The sequence below is a fragment of the Bacillus rossius genome, chromosome 8 (genome assembly GCF_032445375.1).
Source record: "Bacillus rossius redtenbacheri isolate Brsri chromosome 8, Brsri_v3, whole genome shotgun sequence".
In the NCBI taxonomy this organism is placed as follows: domain Eukaryota; kingdom Metazoa; phylum Arthropoda; class Insecta; order Phasmatodea; family Bacillidae; genus Bacillus; species Bacillus rossius.
The window spans coordinates 58366211-58390682 of record NC_086336.1 but is presented as its reverse complement, the minus strand read 5'-3'; the positions used below and the strand labels follow the sequence as shown (position 1 = coordinate 58390682).

The 24472-nt window shown below is 40.0% G+C and overlaps 1 protein-coding gene across 1 annotated transcript in view; it reads left to right on the top strand.

Moving 5' to 3' along the window:
* LOC134535025 (apolipophorins) overlaps nt 1–24472 on the top strand; it is a 115554-nt gene that overhangs the window by 79880 nt on the left and 11202 nt on the right. Inside the window, exons 37-49 of the mRNA XM_063373857.1 lie at nt 377–556; nt 2855–3007; nt 4563–4731; nt 5819–6003; nt 8836–9053; nt 11290–11588; nt 14570–14697; nt 14850–14990; nt 17033–17176; nt 18430–18592; nt 19781–19983; nt 20908–21141; nt 22387–22517. Coding sequence (XP_063229927.1) covers nt 377–556; nt 2855–3007; nt 4563–4731; nt 5819–6003; nt 8836–9053; nt 11290–11588; nt 14570–14697; nt 14850–14990; nt 17033–17176; nt 18430–18592; nt 19781–19983; nt 20908–21141; nt 22387–22517 — 2348 coding nt within the window. The remainder of the gene's footprint in view (nt 1–376; nt 557–2854; nt 3008–4562; nt 4732–5818; nt 6004–8835; nt 9054–11289; nt 11589–14569; nt 14698–14849; nt 14991–17032; nt 17177–18429; nt 18593–19780; nt 19984–20907; nt 21142–22386; nt 22518–24472) is intronic.

Sequence of the window (24472 nt, the reverse complement as noted above, 5' to 3'; positions counted from 1 at the left end):
AGGTACAGATAAGTAACGTAAATAGTTTTTGTGAAGGGCACATAGAGTTTGTTTTGAACTAAAAGTTATTTAAGAAAGGAATTAGGAAATTATTATTATTTTTTTTTTCATTTAAGTGCACCAATTTGCTACATTCCTGGTTGGCCCAGCTAGACAACCCACCATGATAACAATTACCTGGTTCACTTGAAAGTTTTATAATGTCAATATGCAATGACTTCAAAATTTATTTCTCTTTAAACGACAGCACCTTCTACATAGTTGTAAAAGTTTCTTGCTAGTGAAATACTGTGTTGTTATTGAGGTTGCTGTGAGCATAGTGGGGAATGCAAGTGAACTGCTTGCTATAGAGGTTTTTTTTTATCCTCCTCGCCAGGACTTGTACGTGAAGCTCAACGCCGTAATCGGGGACCCCTTAACGAAACTATTGGACGGGACTCTGGAAGTGGACCTGATGCAGAAACGGGAGCAAGCCATCAAGATCACCACCCAGTGCACGGGCGCCCGCCTCAACGAAGGTCACCGAATCAATGGCGCCGTGAAGATTCACAGTCAGGTACGATCACGCTGTCTACTCGTAGCTCGTGTGTGTGGATGCGGCCACGGTGGTGCAAGGTGTAGAAACGCACCGTATTTACTGGATGATTTTCATCAGAACTCCTGAAACTAAAAAGTGGGGTTCACATTATAATTGCGAACTTGTACATTGCCACTGGGAACAGACTTGGTTTGAAAAACTACACGCTCTGCCTCTTAACTGCGCCACTTATGCTACTTTGGTCCTGGGCTTCCTGAACCTCTGCAACAGGTGTGACGGATGAGAGAGGATAAGACTTGGAATGCGCGATGAGTGAGAGGGTGCAAATGGAGTTTGTCATCAGGGTTTATTCCACTTCTCTTCGCAGTGGCTGCTGGCAAAGCCCCCCACCCCTACCCCTCCACTTCCACCCTCCCAGGAGACCACCTTGTATCACTGCATTCTTTGCTTTCTGAACCACCGATTTTGAACTACAGTCATAAAACACTACATATTTTTTCAAACTGCGGCTTGGTGTTTCAAAAGAGGCAGTGTAAATTACTCTACTTACGAAAGTGGCACCAACTAGAAAAGGTCTAGTAAATATGTAATAAAACTAATTTTTAATATTTCTAAGTGATATGTACTTGAATGCGATTTCAACTCCATAAAGTATTTTTTCTCTAGCTCATAATCAAAAAGTTTGGGGTCGCATTATTTTCGAGTAAATACAAATTTTTTATACTATTCTTTCAGAAACTAAATTATATACATTTTCTGGTTTACTTAAAACTGTCATATTTGGAAGTCTTGCACATTATCTGCTTTTAGTAACCTTCCGCCATACATATGAGCAAAATTGCCATGAGCCTAGTGAGTTGTAGACATGCTTCGACAAGGCGAAACTGTTACATTTGTTGGAAGTATAAACTTAATATTCTGTCATGCTAAATCTTCTTTCTATGAACATAAACAAAAATAAATAAGTTTTTAGGGACCTCCAATTTCAAACATATATTATTTTAAGACGTGGAACGAAGGAAATAATTTTCTTGATATGGCATACACCAGAGTGTTAACACTTTCTGTCATTTTCATTTCACGGGCAGTGAGTTTTTCAACTGTTCATCTCAAAAGTATTTATACACCTAATCCACAATGGACTGTACTTGAATTTGTCAGTTGTAAAAGATATTAAGGATTTTTGCCAGTTTTTCAGGTTTTCATGTAGTTGTACTATTCCTGTGTCACTTTGAATGGTGGTGAATAAAACTAAGTTACACTAATCCTTACCTGCCACACCACAAAAGGAGGGTTTCCTGTTGCCGTGAGCGCTGAGACAACATGCTCATACAATTGAGGTTCATGTGATCAATGTCCACCCCAGGCTTGTCTCAATTGTTTGCCCTGAGTTGGTTACCAGTAAACAATAAAATCAATTAAACAGTTTTCACGTGTATGCAATTAAAAGAGCAAACATTTGTATTTCCCGGTTCTCGGTTCCGTCGGTCATCGGTCATCGGTCATCGTCAATGTACCTGGACCTTGATGCAACTGGCACAGACTGTCGTAAATAAAACCAGGTACAGAGAGCTTTCCAGCCAAACGTTTCCCGGTGAAAACACAGTGGACTTCTGGTAAAAACACCTGTGTTTTCTGCGACCCACGCACACGTATTTCTAACTTCCCTTGAAGCCCCTGTGACAAGTGAATGCAAAGTTTCGTAAATCTTTGAAAAATGCCCTGGCGGTGACAGCGAGCAGTTGTCCTCTGTTTCCAGTCCTTCACACCCTTGTCCTAACCCAACCAGACGGAAAGAGAACGGTGCCAGGATGTGTCAGGAACATAAACAAGGTTACATCCCCTACTCATTTAATACATACATAATTTTCAATTGCTTTTATGTGCTGTAACTGCCAAAATACTTTATAATATTTTTTTTTGGTTTACTTAATCTCTTGTAAACAATACCTTTGGCACGACTATAAATTCTGCAGAGCCGAGAACCGAGTTTTAAAAATTGGAAGTGAACCCGAGGACCGGGAAAAAAGTATAACTGACACGTCACTACACTCCTGCAGTAGACTCGATGCACAGTTGTAAGTACGTACGTTGCGTGAATACGGCAAGTTTCCAGAACGCTTGCCCTCGTTTTGCTCTCTCTCGCGTGCTCTCTTCGAGAGAGGACCAGCAGATGGTATTATGTGTGACATAGTAGTTCTGATGCCAACAAGAGAGAGTGAGAGCACGAAAGAGCACGGTTCACCACGACTGAGACCTGGTCTCGGCCTTTGCCTTTCATCCTGATCACCGCACAACATTTTCTCTGTGCTCCAGGGCTTGAACCTGGACATATCGCTGATCGGCCACACTGAAGCCTCCGCCAGCGGGGTCGAGCACGAGGCAGTGCTCAGCTACATCGACGTGAAGCACGCCACCAAGCAGCTGATCAGCAAGCTGGTCGCCGACAAGAACGGGCTGACGGTCAGGGTAAGAGCTCCTCTCTGCCGTCTCGTCCGGAAGGAGGGACGCTCGAGGCATCGCCCTCACATGGTGATCTTTACCTCACCACTAGACGGTCGCAGGAATTTATGTTCCGTAATCATCAAGACAGTACCCAAGCGATTCAGAAATACATTTCTACATGTGCAATTACCTTGATTTTTTTAATTATTATAATGAAGAGTCAGTGCTAAAAATCTTACTTTTAAAACTTTATACCGTCGGAAGATTAGTGTTGTGATCAGCTTAGAGAGGTCTTTATTGGGACTCTGTTAGCGCCACCATGGAAAGATGATTATATCGGGAGACTAGGGTAGACTAGGACAGGCTGAATGATACTCCGCAGAGTTAACACGAAGGGACCATGCAACTCTTGCGAAGGAAGGTTTTCAAACCCCTACTCGGCTGTGAATCAAACCTGTCACCTGTAGACGGTGGTGGCAAACAGGCAGTCCGCCGGTCACGTCCGGCCCACGGCATAGTTTCGCACAGCCCCCTTAACAGTCTCCCAAGAAAAGAAACATTGTCAGGTATACCACCTGCTTTGTAATCTTATACTTTAGTGATTGATATTGAATATCATATCATTAAAAAAAAATTTTATTGTGAATATTAGTGATATAAATTGTGTTATAAACTTTATCAAGTATATTTATGTAAGTTAGTTTATGATCCTGATTATTTCACCAAGTTAAATAATGAATTTAATGCATATGTTTATATTAATATTGAATACAGAGTATTTATTAAAAAAAATTTAATTTGACTGAGTTTATACTTTACCAACCAACCATTAAGTATTTATGATATCACTCCAGTCTTTATATTACTTTATTTCTATTAATTATTTGCGTGAAAAAATTGAAGTTAGAATTTTATTATTCCACGTAAGTATAACTTCTAACGTACGTACGTAAGTATGCACCAATTTTTTTTAATAATTTTTTTTTTTGCAAATTGTATAATTTTTTTAAATTATTTATTTATTTTTCATTTCTTCGTTACATGCCAAATATAAGATATAATTGTTTTGTTTTTTTAATGAAATATTAGTTCATATGTATCTGACCCTCAGATCAGTTTCAGAATTGATGTCTGGCCCATGAAAGGAGTGAAGTTGGGTTGGCCATCTGTTTCAAATCAAATAAAAATTTAAATTATTTGTTACCAACTGACACAGCAAGAGAAACTTCACAAAAAAAAAATTAATAAAAAAAAATGTAAATGTATGATGCTAAGAAGATTGAGATATTTAGATTTGTTTCATGTAATATTATACATGCATACCTTTAGGAGTAACAAGGAGTGACAAGTCATTCCCCCATGGCGGCTACTGGCAGACTGTATCCCCTACAACTGATGTTAAGAAATATATATTTCACCACCAGTATTATGTCTTAACAGCCATCTTGGATGCACCACCTGGTTGTCTGCTGGAGTTCGCCGCCGCCAAATTGGCTTATTTTTAACCGCTAGAGTGCAGTAGTGCCGCTCCGGAGCTGTGTCCGGCACCGCGACGTGTGTGTGTGTGTGTGCGTTGCAGGTGAAGGGCCCGGACGCCGACCTGCTGTCCATCGAGGGCAAGGTGCAGCGGCCGGACGCCGGCACCGTGACGACCCAGACGCTCATCCGGCTGGTGGACATCGAGCCGGTCATGCTGGTGGTCGACGCCAAGACCACCCCCGCCCTCTACGTGCAGATATACAAGCAAAGTAGGGCACATCACCGAACAGCTATGATTTCGTACAGTGAATCCCAATTAAGGAGTTTCTTGCAGTACTTAGAAATTTAGTTTTATAAACGGGGAAACCTTATCAAAATGGTAAAATTTGTACGTATTAATAGTTAAATTTTTTTAAACTTTTAAGTGCAGGAAAATTTCTTAAACAAGATTTCTGTCAAAGGGTTTTACTGTAGTAGTAACATAAAAGCTAACAGAACAGAGTTTGAAATCGTACGCGTGAATGGAACGTAACCAGTCATTTACCACAGTCCATCAGAAAGCAAGAAAAATGGTTAACGCACTTTAAAGTACGTCTATTGGCCAATTTTATGAAAGTGATTTTTTTTTAATATAATATATGAGCACTGTGCATTTAAAATCACAGTATTTACAGGAATGTATGTGTGAAAACATGAAAATCTTGTTAAGAATTTCATCTTTTTTTTCTTTCTTTCTTTCTTTTTTCTCTTCTCTTGTCATGCCTCTGCCTCAGGTGAGAATATTGTTGCACCAAATAAGCAAATCTCTTTTGACTCCTTGGTTTTCAAATATTGTGCACAACCACTTGACTGGTTCCGAAAACCATAATGGATTGTCACAGAAGTGGTAAGTGGTAATTATGTTTCGTAGACATATTTCTTGGTTGTGACTGTTTATGAGTTTTGGAGTAAACATACAGAAGGTATTCCGTGGAATGAAAAATAAATTAAAATTACGACATATGAGGCCAGCGAATACGTGAATGCAAATTGGTTCTTATGGCCGGAACCTGTAATGTTATTTCAGTATGTTGGATGTGTACAGCCACTTGACTGGTTCTGAAAACCATAATGGATGGTCACAGAAGTGGTAATTGTGTTCCGTAGACATATTTCTTGGTTGTGACTGTTTATGAGTTTTGGAGTAAACATACAGAAGGTATTCTGTGGAATGAAAAAATAAATTAAAATTACGACACATGAGGCCAGGAAACACGTGAATGCAAATCGGTTCTCGTGGCCGGAACCTGTAATGTTACTCCGGTGCGTTGGACAAGTTGTTCTGATCGTGGGCCGGACGGTGGCGGTGTCCCGCAGGGCAGCCGAGCGCGAAGGCCGAAGCGGCCCTGGTCGCGGACATCTTCTCGGAGCTGGCGGTGCGGGCGGACACCATCAACGACGGCGTGAAGAAGGAGCTGGTCAACGCGCAGGTCTCGCTGGACGAGAAGACGTTCCTCAGGACGCAGCTCAGCTGGTCCACGGAGAACATCGTCAAGTTCCTGGTCAGTCCCGAGCAAGCCCCCTGGCGGTCCGGTCGTGATGCCGTGTCCGTGGCTGCCCTTTAAGACTGCATTTCACAGCATTGCTGTTTTTGCCCACTTACGCCCATTTTAATTGTCTATATGATTTCAGCCCCCCACGTGTGTGGTCTAGGTAGTCACAAATTCCCTAAATTTTTTTCAAATGACATAGGTAGATATTTCGCAGAGGACCGCACACCAACTGAATTTTTTTGGGCCCTGTCTTACCTTTTTTTTTGTGATTTCATCATCAGATGTAACTAAACTGTGCATTGCATGTTGTAGAATTTTTTATTTATTTTTTATTTTGTGACTAAAGTACCACCAAGGGAAACGTGACAGGAATTACAATTTGTTAGTTTCCTAGCCCTTGTATGGATTCCTCACATAATTAGGTGTCTGTGGGGGGGGAGGGGTGTTCAGCGGTAAAGAGTTAAAATTAACCTTTTTTTTTTAGTGGAAAATTTTTCATCATTATAAAAAGTAATCATGCATGGAAGCAAACGTCCTGTGTTTTAAATTTTCAGAATATAATAAAATACATACCTATTTTTTTCTATTTTTTTCTTCTGTGTTATGGTGACATAAAGTTTTTGTTATGTTATTTCGTGCATTCTCCCCTTCATTAACAGCACAGAGCTGTCATATGTTGGCTTTTTTTATCGTCGTAGAACATCCCCATGGTCATTGCACCGAGCTACATGTGGGTTCCTCTGCTGGTTCCTGTGTGGCTGTGTGGTCCAAGTTATTGCTGTTCTTTTTGCAACTGTCTTGTTTCATGTCAGTGTTTTCTAAGTCAGTCCTGAGCTATGGTATTGTTCTGAATAATTCCTTCCCATATAATTCTGTGTGCTGTCTATGGATTTAACATTTGACATCTGCTGATTTTGGGTTGTTTTCTGTGTGTTTGTGTATTCATCTTTTCTTTGTCCGTTCTTCGCATTTCCTGTACGACAATCAGTATGAATGGGTACGTCCAAAACGCAGAGAAACCTCATTAATTAAAACCCTGTTATTACAAAACTATATTGCTATAAAGTGTTTTCACAGTTCCTAGTTATGAAATAGGAGTTATAGTGCAAATTAATTCATTAAATACAATAGTGTTGTTACTTGTTATAATGTAATAAGTACAAAGTTGTTTCTGTTCCAAGGGTGAACAATTACATGTAGTAAAGAATGGTTAGTTCAAATATCCCAGATTAAATGTAAAGAAACAATGCAAAGTTTCACCTAAAATAACACCGAGGCCATTGATTTGATTCATGTAGTTTGGGGAAAAGTTAATGGTATCCAGTGTGTTTTTTTTTTTTTTAGGCAATTTCTAAACTTTTGCTTTGTTCGTATGGCTTCAAAGTATTTTTTTAAGTTTGTCACAGTGGAAAGTATTTTTTTTTCGAACCATGGGTGTAGCCATTTTAAAATGTATTTTACATTCCCTGAAAATAAAATTAATTTTGGTGCGGCGGTACAAAATTGTGTGCAAGTTTTGACTCTATTACAATTTAATTCAGATGCTACACACAAAATGGACGTAGTCATGCAAAAAGGAACCAACCCACAATTTTGTTATATTTTATTTGAAAATAAATTAAAATTGTACAAGGTTGATCGTACCGTCGTAGCTATTATAATATCAGTATTTATACTAGACCATTAAAATTATACCCACATTATATTATCAATAGAAGAATTACAATTTATAATTAACTTTTACTTCAAAATACTCAGAATAGGTTTCATGTGGGTTGGTTCCTTTTTGCATAACTACGTCCAATTGTGATTGAATTCCGTAATGGCTTGGTTATTGCGAGTGAAGGAACTATGGTCAAGGGTGGACTGCCGCAGGAGAGGAGTGGACGGACTGATCGCGAGGGTGGACTGCCGCAGGAGAGGAGTGGACGGACTGATCGCGAGGGTGTACTGCCGCAGGAGAGGAGTGGACGGACTGATCGCGAGGGTGTACTGCCGCAGGAGAGGAGTGGACGGACTTATCGCGAGGGTGTACTGCCGCAGGAGAGGAGTGGACGGACTGATCGCGAGGGTGGACTGCCGCAGGAGAGGAGTGGACGGACTGATCGCGAGGGTGGACTGCCGCAGGAGAGGAGTGGACGGTCTGATCGCGAGGGTGGACTGCCGCAGGAGAGGAGTGGACGGACTGATCGCGAGGGTGGACTGCCGCAGGAGAGGAGTGGACGGACTGATCGCGAGGGTGGATTGCCGCAGGAGAGGAGTGGACGGACTGATCGCGAGGGTGGACTGCCGCAGGAGAGGAGTGGACGGACTGATCGCGAGGGTGTACTGCCGCAGGAGAGGAGTGGACGGACTGATCGCGAGGGTGTACTGCCGCAGGAGAGGAGTGGACGGACTGATCGCGAGGGTGTACTGCCGCAGGAGAGGAGTGGACGGACTGATCGCGAGGGTGTACTGCCGCAGGAGAGGAGTGGACGGACTGATCGCGAGGGTGGACTGCCGCAGGAGAGGAGTGGACGGACTGATCGCGAGGGTGTACTGCCGCAGGAGAGGAGTGGACGGACTGATCGCGAGGGTGGACTGCCGCAGGAGAGGAGTGGACGGTCTGATCGCGAGGGTGGACTGCCGCAGGAGAGGAGTGGACGGACTGATCGCGAGGGTGGACTGCCGCAGGAGAGGAGTGGACGGACTGATCGCGAGGGTGTACTGCCGCAGGAGAGGAGTGGACGGACTGATCGCGAGGGTGTACTGCCGCAGGAGAGGAGTGGACGGACTGATCGCGAGGGTGTACTGCCGCAGGAGAGGAGTGGACGGACTGATCGCGAGGGTGTACTGCCGCAGGAGACATGCACCTCGGAGCTGGACGTACCGCGCCACCTGAAGGAGGCGGCCGTGGCCCTGGGCAAGGAGGCCCAGACGGAGCTCGGCGACCTGGTGGCGGTGCTGCGGCAGGCCCGGCCCGACCTCAAGCCCCTGCTGGAGTCGTACCGCCAGCAGCTGCAGGAGCTCCAGCGGGAGATCAGCGAAGACAAGGCCATCAAGGAGCTGTCCCAGTACTTGTGAGTCCCAGGAACCCCCTCCTCCCCTCCAGCGTCTCGGAGGTTAAAGAGAACACGTTAAGACGGAACGAGAAAATTACAAGAACTCACTACTGGCTCGCTGTAGGAAAGGTTTTGATGGAGATTAAAAAACTGACGAAAACTAGCTTCTACTGCGCAGCTTAGGTTCCCCCCCTCCCTTCTTTGCGACAGAGAGCGGAGTGACGGAAATTCTCTGTCGCAAAGAAGGGAGGGGGGAACCTAAGCTGCGCAGTAGAAGCTAGTTTTTTAATCTCCATCAAAACCTTTCCCACAGCGAGCTAGTAGTAGCCACCTACATAAGGTTTAATGGGCCACGATAATGTATTTCCTCCCCGTTGTAGCCAGACATGCCTCGTACACAGAAGTGGCAGGAATTGTTTTTTCCAAGTAATCTTAATTTGTTGCCGGTTTGCACCAAAACTTGACGTGAGTTTTCATGCATTTACGATCACATATATATGACTTCTTTTTATATAACCACTAAAATGTTGTCTTGAGTATAAAAAACAGTTAAATACAAACCAAAAAAAATGTTCAATTTTCTTTCCCAGAGCTAAATCATTACTTAATTTTCTATGTGATAATGTTGGATTTCTAAAACTCTTCTATTCCCTGAGATTTTAGAGATGATCAATTTTCTTTCAAAATTCAATTATAAAGGAAACTTATTCATTGACAAATACTGACATAATTGTTATACACCGGACACCCTTCTTCACAACATCCTGGCTACGGCACTGGTCAGTTCCTCTGAGCCAGGAGCGTCTGACGCCTCGTCGGTGTGGCAGGGTATCTGCGGAGCCACGATAATTACAAAGTCCTCAAAAATCATACACAACATCCCAGAAAGTTTTTTCCCTATGTGAGTTTCATAAGTTGACCTATTTCCTCTTTTTATTCCTAAATGCATTACATGATTTTAACCTTCAATTTTACGTAGTGAGGCGTAGCTGGAGTTACTCTGACCACGAGTCAGGGTACGCAGTCGCCTATGATGTCTACAAAACGTGGAAACTATGAAACCAAAACCGGACAGGATGATGCCAGAAATAAAATAATATATTACTGCCCTTAGCATGTTTAATCACACCAGATTTGTGGCATGACATGGACTTGAAGTTAATTTACAAAAACACAACTTCAAGGTAATTTACGGGCTGCAGCCTTCGCAAAAAAAACAGTACAAAAAAATGTAATACTAATACAAAGAATACTTAAACAACTAATAAAGGTTTGTGGGTGTCCCTGCACATGAAAATGTACTTATCAAATGCATAAAAGAATTAAAGAAAAACACTTTTAAGAAAATTTCCTGCATAATATATTTTCAAAAAGTACAAGTAAATACATACTGTAAAATGGGGTGAATAGGACAGAGGGGTGGGTAGGAAAAAAAGGTACATCAGTGTATTTTGAAACATAATATAGCGGAAAAGAATTATACATATAATCTCACTTGAGAGAGAAACACATATACAGCCCTCATTTTGATTGTATTTGGAGAGTCACGATTAAATATTCATCTAAAAACGTCCTGACCTTGAAAAAATCTGGCATATGCTACTGGCTGATTCCTTTTTAGGTAATATCAAGCCGTAAACAAGTAAAAAAAGTCTCGGGAAGCCTTGTTATTGAAATTTTTAGGATGTTAAAATATCATCCAAACATACCTCTCCTCTGCCCGCCCTGTAGTAAATCTGGCAGTACTGGGCTAATATACAAGCTAACCTGGGGTTCTCTTCTGAACCCGATGTTTTCATCCTTATCTGGGGCCTCATGAGCCGTTTGAGGCCGGTTGCTGCAGCAAAAACAAAATTATTGAGAACTTATATTAAGTACTTTTCCATGTATTATACAGTAATGTGAAATGTACTATTATAGCTGAACTGTCATATTTAAATTACACTCAGCATCCTTAGTGAATTTTGAATTACAAAAATTTTCCAACTTAGACGTACTTCAAAACAAGAGAAAGGTAACACTCTATACATGGGATTTCGTAAAAAACAAAAACCTTCCCTTTTCTCTTTTTTTCTCTTAAAATAATTTCGGTACTTCTTAATGAAATTTTGAACTCTTGACGTTAATAATAATATAAAAATTACTGTTTATATTGATTTCCTAAAATTACTCCCATCCCTCCAAATGAAGCCCCTTCACTGTGGGTAAAGCCTGGTCGACGCCAGGTACCAGTAAAGCACCCCGCTGGCCGCAGGAACCAGATGGTGGGACGCGCGCGGCAGGGCGCGGCGGAGGTGCTGGAGGCGATCACCGAGACGGTGCGCGCGGTCACGGAGCGGCTGGAGAAGCTGCACGACGCGGCGACGGAGGCGTGGGAGAAGCTGCTGCCCGAGCTGCGCAAGGCCTACGAGAAGGTGGTGGAGGTGACGACCGGCGTGCTGGAGGACGTGCAGACCGTGCTGCTGGCCTACGCCCGCACCGTCGCCAAGATCGTGCAGAACCACGAGGACGACCTCAAGAAACTGGTGTCCGTCGTCGCCGATGTCCTGGAAGGTAGGTCCCCTCGCGGTGGCCCGCCTGCTGCAAGTCTGCTGTGAGAAGGCTTTCCGTTTCAAGCCTGCAAGCTTGGCATGACCAGCCTGCTGCAGGTTTCATATCAGCCACATTGCCACACAACCAGCTTGCTGTGAGAACTTATAATCCTGACCAGTTACCAGTACTACAATACCTGTCATCTGCGAGCAACTTCAGTGAATTTTCCAGGTTTCTGGAAAAATTCCCTTACTTTACTTGACTTTCCATATTGTGACCAAACATTGTGGCTCTGTGGTTTGTTATCGTAATGTCGTTTATTGGGGTGGATGTGTAATCCAATCCAGCATTTTCATTGGTCAACATCTATAATCCTACCAATGAATGTGTCTCAACATATACTGTTTAGTGATGGGATTTTCGATACTTTGATACCTCGATACATTCGATACTTGACGGTATCGCAAAGTATCGAGTATCGAAACTGTAAATTTGATACATTTTTTCGATACCGGAATGCTTGTTCATTTGTATTGAATTGAGTTTTGAGTCGCCATCGTACAAAATACAACTACTAGAACAGCTTATTAGCCGTAATTATGATAACCAATAGGCTTACATCAGAATAAATTATAGTTATATAAGTTGTTACTGCAACTTGCCAATAGTAAAGAAATGGTAAAGTAAGGTTAAGTTGTTTTTATTTCGTGTTCAAGAAGTTACGTTTTTCATATGTAACACTTCTGACATTAAATTCACAGGAAATTTGAAAAAAAAAAAATTAGTAGAAATATTGAGCACTTAAATTTCACATTAATTGACTCCACCCGCAATCCGTCGCAATAATAACAATAACACGCCTGTTCTTCGTTCACTCTTACCTGAGTTGTGGAATAACAAAGCCTCTTGCAAACAAACATATTTATTGGCTGCCAGCCGCCGCGCACATTATTCATCCGCAAGAAATAGTCCCTTGGTAACTTACCATTTGTAAGTATTTTTACACTGCCTTTTTTATAACAATTGTTGTTATATAGCATTGTAGCATTTCACCATTAATATCCAATACAGTTTAATGTGTCAGCAAGTATTTACTTACAATTATGTTAACAGACGCCATGTGTATCGTGTACAATTGATGCCCGGCGCAACAGTTGTATTTCGGATTTGTGCACGCACGGTGTGTTATGGCTGACGCCGGACCAAGTTTTGTAAAACACATAGGGATGCAACATCACTCTTAAAAACATCGATATCACGAACATCGATGTTCAAACGAAAAAGCATCAATGTCAAAAAAACATCGTTCTGACAACCGATACATCGATGTTTTAACCTATGTTTTTAAATATCAGGAAAAACATGCCAAAATGATTTAAATTATAGTATGTAGCCAATAACCATACCTACTACAGGTTCCTGACCACAATATCCACAACCCATTTACAGTCGTGTCTCATGCAGAACAAAAACATGTATTAAAAGCAAAGTCTGCTACCGAAAACTTAAAAATCCGCATGAACTATTTGACCAGCTCTCAGTAAACTTCAAAAAGTTGTGGACAAATTTAAATGACTACGTTCCCCCCCCCCCCCACCCCCAGTATTTTAAGAAGTCTAAAATCATTTTAAAAATAACTATTTTTTTACACAATTTATTTTTAATTGAAGAAAAAAAAGAAACGCCATGATGTGTACAACAAGCTATGAAATTATCCATAAAGTCTCGCTGCTTTTTCCCTATATTATTCAAAATTTAAAAGGTAATTCTTATGTAAACAAATTTTTTTGACTGTATTTATTTTTTCCAAATGATTTTACACATCTTAAAGTAGGTACTGGAAAAAAATTGATACTGATATCAACCAAATAGTTCAGTTTTTACAACATTTTTGATACCTACCTACTTAAAAATATAGGTTTTATAGTAAGTATAGACAGTTAAAAAATTGAATCTTAAAAACTAAATGTATCGTAATGTTCTTTTATATATTCAATAAATATTCATGAAATGATAGACAAAATATTATAAAAAAATAGGATAATTTTAATGATGAACAATGTCAATGTTTTTGGACTTTTTCGTCGATGCATCGGCGATGTATCGCTCTTCAAAACATCGATGCTAAGATCGATGTTTCATGAACGATACATCGATGTTTTGAAAACATCGATGTATCGTTTGCATCCCTAAAAACACAGAATGGGAAAGCCTTTAAAATGTGCACAGAAAACTTTTGTGTTGAATGTTTTTAAAACATTTTCAGACAAATATTCGGATTGTCGTGTGAACGATATCGCGAGTTTAACCTCAGAATTAACGGGCGTTTCAAATCGTAACACTATCATATTGTTGTCTTACGTTACAGTGCTATTTTATCAATTATCCAAAAAATAAACATTGTTTGCTTTTGTGTCCTGAACTGTAACTGCACCATTGTCCTGTTATATTACTGCTCCGTTATTTTAATAGCACCGACTGTACTGAAGAGACTGTGTTACAACTAGTGCTTGGCTGTTAAATCTACTATAAATTTAAAGTATTTTCATTAAATTACTACTACATTTCTTATTTGCTTCTCAAAGTTCTCATTTGTATTTTTGTAATAAAGAGGGAATTTATATAGTTTAAAACTAATTTATGTTATTTGTAATAAATGTTACTTAATGGGAAAATATTTTCCCTGGAGTATCGAAAGTATCGAAGTATCGAAAGTATCGAACTGAAAAAACAATATAGAATCGAGTATCGAAAGTGTGGTATCGTCCCACCTCTAATACTGTTCACACCTACATCTGGATACCATAGATTGTGTTCCATCCATTGTTTAAAGCAAAAATGTTTCCATTGGAATATAATCATGTTGGTTCTTCTCAATCAGCTGCTATGTACATATTTTGTATTACATAGACATTAAAGTAATAGAAATTAAAAAGCTCTGTATCGTTATCTCTTGAATCATAACATGTTAATCAATGCAGTGATTTTGATTCGTGTTACAGAAATAGGCAAGGTGATCGGCAAAACAGTCATCCAGTTGCGCAATGATGTCAGAGACATGGTGCACTCTATCATCGAACAAATAAAGAAACTTCCCAAGCTCGACGTCCTCAAAGAAAAATGGAACCAGGTGAGGCTGACGTGTGTGTTTGAAACTTTGGCAGCATGCTTTCAGCTGTGCAAGTGGACTGGTTTTTTGAAACGGATGCTTTTATAACTTTATACTTTTGGCTGGCTACCGATCATGCTGTGTGATGCTTGTTTTTGTTTCCTGACCAACAGATCAAGGAGGATATCAAGGCCTTGCAACTGCCCGAGCAGATCTGGATAGTTCTGGAGGAGCTGATTGTCGCTGCCAAGGACATGGCGCCCACTCCCGAACTGAAAGACTTGGTAGAAAGCCTCGACAAGTACATCAATAAGGTAAACAGCGGTTAAAAACACACGAGGGTCGCCTGAAAAGTTTGCCACCTCAACATGAAGATGGCAGCATTTGTCAGCAAAAAAATTGGGAGCGTGTGTTTGCTATGCTTTGGAATATACGCTCTGAAATTTTTAAACCATTTTGGATGCGCAGTGGTTTTTTTCAACAATCGTTTGCGTGAGTCTCTGCAAAATAGTTGTTTACGAAGGTGATGGCCCACCTCATTTGATAAAAATCTCTGTCATCCAATCGCAAATTCTAGCCTAGAGAACAAAAAAAAAGTCAATTGGATTTAGATCTGGTGAGTAAGGAGGGTCATCAAGCAGTTAAAACCATAATTCGTAGATTTTCGCCGTGGCAACCGCTGAGGTGTGAGCTGGTCGGGGTGAAACAAATTTATTTGTTCCTGCAAATATAATCTTTTTCTCCTTTCTCTGCAATTTCTGCCTTCATCTTGTCAAGTATTGATGCTAAGTATGCTCCTGCCAATTTTTTTTCTTTCAAGATGATTGATTAAGACAGTTCCATGACTATCCTAGAAAACAGTCACCACCACTTTCCCAGCCAAAGGAACAATCTTTGCCATTTTTGGAGATGATTTTCCTTTTGTAGTTTTGGCTAATACGGCAATGTTTGAATTCAGCTGCCAAAATATTACTGTGGTAAATGATGGTGCAGAGTCCTAGTACATTAAATTAGCATAGGCGTATTGCCTTTCAAAAACAAATATTCAATGACAGTTCGATACTCAGTTTTCCATTTTCACAAAAACATGCGCATTGACTCACGTGATTGATTGTTAACAAACAATTCCATGTCCAAAATGGCTGAAATTTCAGAGAGTACATTACAAAGCATAAGATAACATATTTCCCAATTTTTGTTGACGAGTGCTGCCATCTTCATGTTGGGTTCGGAAACTTTACAGACAACCCTCGTACTTAGTTGTAATTATGAGTGTGTGTACTTATTCCAATTTTCATTTAAACATTAATTAACAATCACCCTTTTAACTGTCAGTTTCTGTTATCCATCATCATTTAAAAAAAAGCATGAGTATAAAACAAACGAAAAGACATCTTTAAAATTGTCAACGGATTTCTTTTACACCTTACTTTATAAAGCTGGAAGTGTATTATTTACTTTTAAAGGATTTTATTTTCAGCATGCAGTGAATCATGTTAGCTGTACATTTGTTTTAAGAGATTTCTGTTATCCGTCCATTCGGTTATCTGTCACAGCCCTGGTCCAGACAGTGACGGTTAATCAAAGTTTTTACTGTACATTAATTTCAATTAGCAACCAGCCCATAAAGATCTACCAATAAATTTATTAGTATTTGCACAGTATGGGTTAACGTCTTGAACATGTTTTTGACACAGGGATGTGACCAGGGGGTAGGTTCCTGGGTTACAGGCCCCTCCCTTCCAGATTTTAAAAGAAAATTTTTTTTACAAAGACAGAATAAGAAAATTACAGCAACTCGGCTACATAAGGTTACAGAGAGAGATTATTTTTGAGATGATTTTACTCTTTAGTGGGGTGCAATAATGTATTTCCTCCCCTGACATGGCCTGTCTCGCGTACAGAAGCGGCAGGAATTGTGTTTTCGAGCAGTCTACACGTGTTACCGTAACGTGCCTTTCATACAAACTTGACGCATGTTTCATGTATTTATGATGTGTTTTTAACGAAATCATCAAAAAATTTACTTAAGTACATAGGATTAAAAACCATTAAATAATAACTGAATTATAAAATCTGATTATTATTTTTTTCAAGCAAAATTATCAAACACTGGAGTTGTAGAGAAGTCTACTATTCCTAGGGATTTTAGTGTGAAAATTATTTTTTTTTTTTTTAAATTTGATTATAAAGAAAAGTTACTCATAAAAAAATGAATTAATGGTTGTGCCGTGGACTCCCTCCCTCGCAACACTGCCGCCGGCCTGCCAGCGAGGTTGTGCGGTGGCTAAACAGCGGGGAATGAGCTGCGGTGAATGTCGCGTAGCGCCGAGAGTGAACCCTGGCGTGTTGGCAGCACCTGAACCGCGAGAAGCTGGACGAGCTGGCGGAGCTGCAGCTGCTCGCCGGCAAGCTGACGTCCGCTGTGAGGTCGCTGATCACGCTGGTCAGGGCGTACGTGGGCGAGGTCAAGGAGGCCCCCACGCTGCTGGGCATCAAGGTGGGCCGACCCCCTCCCAGGTCGCGCAGGCACTTTCAGACGGCGTCTGCCGGCATTTTTAATACTACCGTACAGCTTTACTAACGGGGTATATCCAATTACAGGTCATTATTGTGAAATATACTTTTCTTTTTTTCTTTTAAATTATTATAACTTACCTATATCAACCAAATTGACTTGGAAAAAAATATTTTTTCTATTTTTGTTGATTTTTTTCCTTCTTGTTGGAGTTCATATTATGATTGTGATCTTTTGAATTTTTGGATCTAATTGCCTGTTTTTGTGTTGTCTTATTTATTTTCTTGGTGTTTATACTGTGTTGGTACTGCGTGGTGTCAGTTGGCTGTCTGCTGATAGTGCCTACCTGCACTTAGTGCCTGCATGGGTCTGGCCGCTTGCATGCCTATAGGGACTGCAATGTACTTCGTTCCTGTTTGTTTGTCGTGCCCACCTAAAATGTTCTTGAACTGTTGGTGGGTATGTTATAAATTTAAATAAATAATTTTATTTTTATGTTTAATACAGTTAAACTTGTAGACTTTTTGAGTGGCTGAACTTCAACAAAATGAAAGAAAAAAAGAAGGGCTCTATATATATGTGTGTGTGTGTGTGTGTGTGTGTGTGTGTGTGTATATATACACACATACAAAAAACACACACACTCATATGTATGTATAAAAATACTTTTTGCAAAATAAGCTGCAACCAACATTGGTTGGCTGGCATACAGATAAATCATAAATTAGAAGAAAAATTATCGAGAATAAATTGCTTGAAACATTTAGGTGATTTTTAATAATCGTTCCGTAAAGCAATTAAAATTTTTTAATTTTTTTTGTATAAAAATTATGTTCATTTAATAATTTTCATAGATGTTAAATGAACAGCTTATTTGTCAAGAGCACTTTCCAAAACGCAAGTCCTGACAGACGTAGCTTGTACGTTGTAGGGGTTATAATTTAATTTTTTACATTGTATGTCCACATTTCAATGCAGTAAGTTTTTGATGTTACCTTACTTCAGAATTTAAATATGATGTTATTTCTTTACATTTAATAGTTGTAACACAAATGTGTTATTATATGAGTCCCATTTGTTAACATTCACACGTGGCCTTATTGACAGATGATTTTGACAGCTGTACAGCAAAATCGTAAGCTAGCATTAAGCGTCGTGCGCAGAAGTAAAAACGATATGTCGGTATTATATCGTTAGTCTATGGGTTTGACACTCGTGACTCCTGGTGGCCGCAGCTGCCGACGACCGTGGCCGACCTCATGAAGATCCCGCGGCTGCTGGTGATCCATGTCAGCCCGCTCAAGTACCTCATGTCGGACGACCTGCCCACGCTGGAGGAGCTGCTGGTCACCTACCGGCCGAGGCTCAACCCGCTCGACTGGTTCCCGCCGTACAGAGGTTGGTACCGCGACTGCAGAAGCCTCGGCCTCGGAGGTGTGAAGTCTGTTGGGGGCCCCGCCCACCCGGGCGCACATGCAGGAAAAACCATGCGATTTCAAAACTGCTCAAGATATCCAATTAGGGTCTGTTCACGAAAAGCATTTAAGAATTCGCTGAGGGCTAACAAGTAGTTTTGCTTATGGATTAAGTTTCTAAACTGTATTCTTAGGAGAGTTAAAGTGGCTAAAAGTTGTGTTTTCAGAGTAATTTTTTGGACATAAAATAACTGGTACAGATTCTTGACAGCACTTAAGGGACTTGCATCACACCTTTATCTACATTTATTTGCCACGTAATGTCACCACTGAAATTTCATAGTTGTTCCGTCTTGCTCGAAGTGAAGGACTGAGCGCCAATTCAGAGCCTTGCGCTTAGAGGTGATGCCATGCTAGAAGCACCAGAGAGCGTCGCGCTTATCCTCCCGCTTCAATAACGCAGATACACCCCTCACTTGAGTAGGGAACCCACACTGAGTTGGCCCAGCATGGCTTCGCCCTGAAGTGACAAGTGAATACGCAAGTAAGACCACGTGTAGCAACCCTTGAGGACGGCGCAGCGCCGGTTCATCGCCAGAGAATGGTTCAAGCTCGGTCGGCCAGGCTTACAGACCTCTCAGGTGTTGTGACCACATGGCGAATGTGTGGAAACGACGCGTGCGTGCGGGCGGTATCGCTCCGGTCCAGTGGGTTTCCTTCCTACTTTAATGTTTTGAAATCTGGGTCACAAGAGACTTTCAGGATGCTTAGTATCACTGGCAGATCCAGAAGATAGTACGGGGAAGGCTTGGGCTCAGTATTTCTCCCAGTGGTTTTTCGTATAAGTTGTTAACAGAAGCCTTAACCTTTAGAGCTCTCCTTGAATCTGCAAAATTTTTAGCCATAGAGCTTTAACTTTATAGAAAAAATGTTTGTTGTATTTAAGGACTTGAGTCATACCACCATATTACATAAATATGTTGTGGTAGTTGTATTCTTGACGAGGCTGAAGTTGTTTGTTTTTACATAAAAACACTACATATATAGTTTCGTTATGCCCGCCTGTAAAAAAACGGTAGGACAGTCTTGGTAGCCCTGGGCGCTAATGCCCCACGATACAGGGGTAGTGTTTGCACTCGCGCCACGTTAAGCCTCGCCCGCTCCTCCCCAGCTGTCGCACACGTCATCAACGGGCAGCACTACATCACCTGGGACCGGCGGCACTACACCTTCAAGGGCTCCTGCCCCTACATCCTGGTGACGGACGTCGTGGACGGCAACCTCAGCGTGGTGCTGAGCGCCGAGAACGGCAAGCTCAAGTCCCTCCTGCTCACGGACGGCAAGGACTCCATCGAAGTGCAGGAGGACAGGACTGTGAGTTCGCTTCGTCTCAGTGTTCCGTGCTTGTGATGCACCTTTCTCTAGTGTCATGTTAACTGAAACACAACTACGTACTTGCTTAGTTCCCAACCATTGTTATATGAAACATATAGCTTTGACTAATTATTTCATTTATTCTTTCATTCTCTCTCTCTCACTCTCTCTTTCTCTCTCTGACATGAACTGTTTCTCACTCATTTATTATGAATAGAGAATTATGAAGATTGTAACCAAACTACGGAACTGCAGACGCTTGCCTCCAGCACTTAGTTATAATGTATCTCATCCTAAGATTGCATTGTGCAATTTAATGGACAATTACCTAATTACTCTCTTTTTCGAATGCACAATATCTGCTATTAGCGTTGTCCTTGTTTCAGTGTGCTCTGTTGTCAGATATACCCAAAGAGCATAAAAGATTTTAGACTCAACTTTATAATGTAAAAAAAAAAAAATTTTTAAAAGGAAATTATGTAATTAGAAAAAAATTGAAAGAAAAAGAAAAGCTGTATTTTATCAAGAACATGATCTGATAACTAATTCTTACTTCTAAGGAAACGTAACTGAAAGATACCATCTTGGTTCCAACATTTTTGTCATAAACTATCTTTAAAAATTTTTATAGTTAAAAAATTTTTTGGCTTTGTTTTATCATAGGACAGAATTAATTAAATGCTTTGTTATTAATTGTGACCGTCAGCTACAAAAAAAGTTTTCTTTTAATTGTAATATGCGACTATAAAAACACTATCGAAAGACACTATTTAATGGTCTTAAGAGAGATCAACAATAAAATTAAAGATGCATTAAATATTATGATAAAATTAAATATCTATATTATACAAAATAATGATTTAAAATGAACAAACGGGCCATTGTCTCTGTGCGGAGATCCAAGCACGTATATGTTTTCCCCAGCTGCTGGTGAACGGACAGAAGTCGGAGTACCCGGCGCACGTCGGCGGCCTGTCGGCCTGGCGACGCTACCACTGGCTCTCGATCAAGTCGGACGCGGGGGTGACCATCGACCAGGACATAGAGAGCGGCTCGCTCACCGTCAGGCTGTCGGGCTACTACTACGGCCGGACCCGGGGCCTGCTCGGCACGCTGTCCTACGAGCCCGGCGACGACCTGCTCCAGTCCAACGGAGAGGTGAGCCTTCGCTTCCACCTGTCTCCGCGGGAACCTCACCCGTTGTTTCCTCGCGTCTGAGTGGCCAGCCCACGGACATTCCTTCAGTGCTCTATTGTCGTGTTGTCGCCTCCCTTTGTCTCTTATAATTCATCCTCTTAACTTGTCCTCTAGTCACATGTTATATTTTGTATTATCCATTTTTCTGTATATTTTTTTGTGTGTAGCAAATGTATTCACTGAGGTTACATAATTATGTAATTAACATTTCGCCAAGTAATGTGTCATGCTATCTTGTCCTTTAGGTATTTATGTAATATCCTGTGCTGTCTCTATTTATTGTGATAGTGTTTGTTTTTACTTGTTTTGTGTCGTGCCCACCTGTAAAGTCTCAAGACTGTCGGTGGGCATGTACCAAATTTAAATATATAAATAAATAAATAAATAATCCAGACGTTGACAAGAGGGAAGTCTGTAATTTATTCATTTATCTTAATTTTTTTTTAAATTCTTGCCGAAGAATGAAGAATCTATGTAACTGCTAAGGCGTAGGTAGCCGGAATTTAAAATCGGCAAAATATTTTTAATTCAGCGATGGAGACTTGAATATAATGCAGTTAGATGCAAGAATAAAATGATGGTATCAGCACAAAACTATAGTTTGTAGCTTGTTTGGTATATTTGTTTATATTATCATATGTTATTTGTGAATAATGTCTTCTGTAGCTACAGTATAATTGAAAATGTGTATTTTTTTTTTGTTTCCTTACTTTTCATTTCCTGTACTACATTACTGTACATATGTAAGAATATTCATCATTATTCATTGTTCCATAAAAAAGATTTATTCAGAAATTTCAGTTTGTTTTCTACAACATATGTAGTACATGCATGCTTGTTGTATATAACAAACAATATTTTATAATTTTTATTAATAATCAACACTGTTTTCCATTTTACGTTATTTTACGTATTTTTTCTTTGACTCCTGTGAAGTGTGAAAAACATAGTTTCTCTGTGTGTTCAGATTTGAACCAAAAAAAATATTTGGTAGTCTTGACCAGTTTTTTCATTTGATTCAAATATGTTTAAAAAAAAAAAGGATTCATGAAATAAAACGGGATTCATGGGAGCCTACCAGCAGAGGAGAACATGTCTGTTTGTGTAATCAAAATGCTGACCGGGCAGTGTTCCACGCCTCTTAGAGAGGGCACACTCGAGAAAGAGGGGACGTTTTGTGGACGCGGTCGCTGGCGGGTGTTGCAGCTGACGGAGAATGTGAACGACTTCGCCAACTCGTGGAAGGTGGGGCAGTGCCAGGACGTCTCTGGCGCCGTCCACACGGCCCCCAAGTCGGCGCTCTGCACCGAGTACCTGACCTCCGGATCGAGCCTCAGGTAACTGCGGAAGGACCCCCGTCTCCCGTGCTTCCCACGTCCCCGCCGTGTTCGATCCTGTGGCCATCCTATGGGAGGGACCTTGGGGGTGGTCCCTCTCCTCACTCCTTTTCAAAAAGCCCTACAACTTAAAAAAAAAAAAAAAAAAGCAATTACCAACATTTATGTCATAAATTATTTTTAAAATTTTTAGCTAAAAAAATTTTGGCTTCATTTTATCATAGGACAGAATTAATTAAATGCTTTGTTATTAATTGTGACCATCAGCTACAAAAAAGGATTTCTTGTAATTGTAATATGTGACTATAAAAACAGGCCAACCCCGGTTTGATCGGGTGTGACCAAGCTTGGAAGTGCTCATGTAAAAGCTTTCAGCTGACAACCTCCAAGCAGAAACAGCATTGTTAGAGGACAAGTTTTTATGATGAATCGTGGAAAAAAAATCAATACAACACTAGGAAGCATGTTAATGCACCATATAAAACCGAAATGCACAGTAATAGGATTATAGATAATACTATAATACACTATAAAGAACCGAACTGTAATCTTTTAATATACCAAATTAATTGGAAGTAATTTATTCAGTATGAAGTTTGTACCATAATGTACCACCTAAATGGATTGTAAAATATTAATTGTTATTAGTTTGGGTTTGAATCTCATTTTTACATTCCTGATATTACTTTTTTTTTCAAACACACAGTCACTGTGAGATTTATTTTTATTCCATATGTTTCTGATAAAATTATTTATTGTAAAAGTGGATTATCTATCAATTTAAATTGATTATTTTGGTGAAATCAGTGTCAAGATAAAATGTATTTCAGTGTCATATTTTCTGAATAATACAATATCTTTAATAATGAAATTAATTTACATGAGTAAAAAACACAAACACTGAATTTTGCTGTTTTAAAATTGAAACCATTAAATCATGTGTGCAAGCCTTGCACAGGTTTCTGATCTTGGACGCTTGTAGACATGCCTTGTTCACTTCCTGGCGAGTTCGAACCCGTGTGGTTACACAAGTGGGAAGCATGGCGGAAATTGTCGTGAGCCAGTGGGTTTTTGTGGGGGGAACTCCAGTTTCCCTTCCCCCACCCAAGCATACCCATCAGTACTCCAACCTTATCTCATCACTCCTCGTTAGTTCTGATGACACCTCTCTCGATGAGACTTTCAGTACTAATTTATTATTTCATTAATTCATTCAACATTTGGTACTTATTGAATGTAATTTTGCATAAACGATCCCTGATAGTTAGGGACAAAATTATATTGTGAATTGTGATAAATACACCATATAACGCCAAAATACAAGAAAAAAATCATGAAATTAATCAGAATAGTGAATCAAAACTCAACGCAGATCACAAAAATGTAATCTTTTAATATATTATAGTCAATAAATATAAATTATTTTGCATGGAGTTGGTTCCAAAATGAATATGCTAAATAGATTGGAAATAAATCTGCTAATTTTTTTTAAATATAGAAACTGTTATTAGTAACTAATTTTTACGTTACCACAAGAAAATTTTACAAACGCACATATTTTTTTACTGTTCCCAGTAGTTAGACATAATTATTTCAAATCATTATATTGTAAAAGTGCATCCTGTACCAGTCAAAATGACACTGTTTTGAACAAGTAAGCATCGTATTAGTTGAAAATTGTGCTATCTTTATAAATAACCAGAGTTCATAAAAAAAATAAAAACAATAACACCAAAATCTGTTATTTTAAAAACGAAATTGGCCTAAAAATAAAATCATAAAATCTGGTCTTAACTGATAGCCACAAGTTCCAAGCAAATTTTGATAAATGATGATTTATTTTCCATCCTCAACATGACACATGTTCATTTATGAGCACTTATTCAGTACCTTAATATAATCTTGTTGTTCCCTTTGTCTAAACATTTTATGAAAAAAACCCAAAACTCTACAGT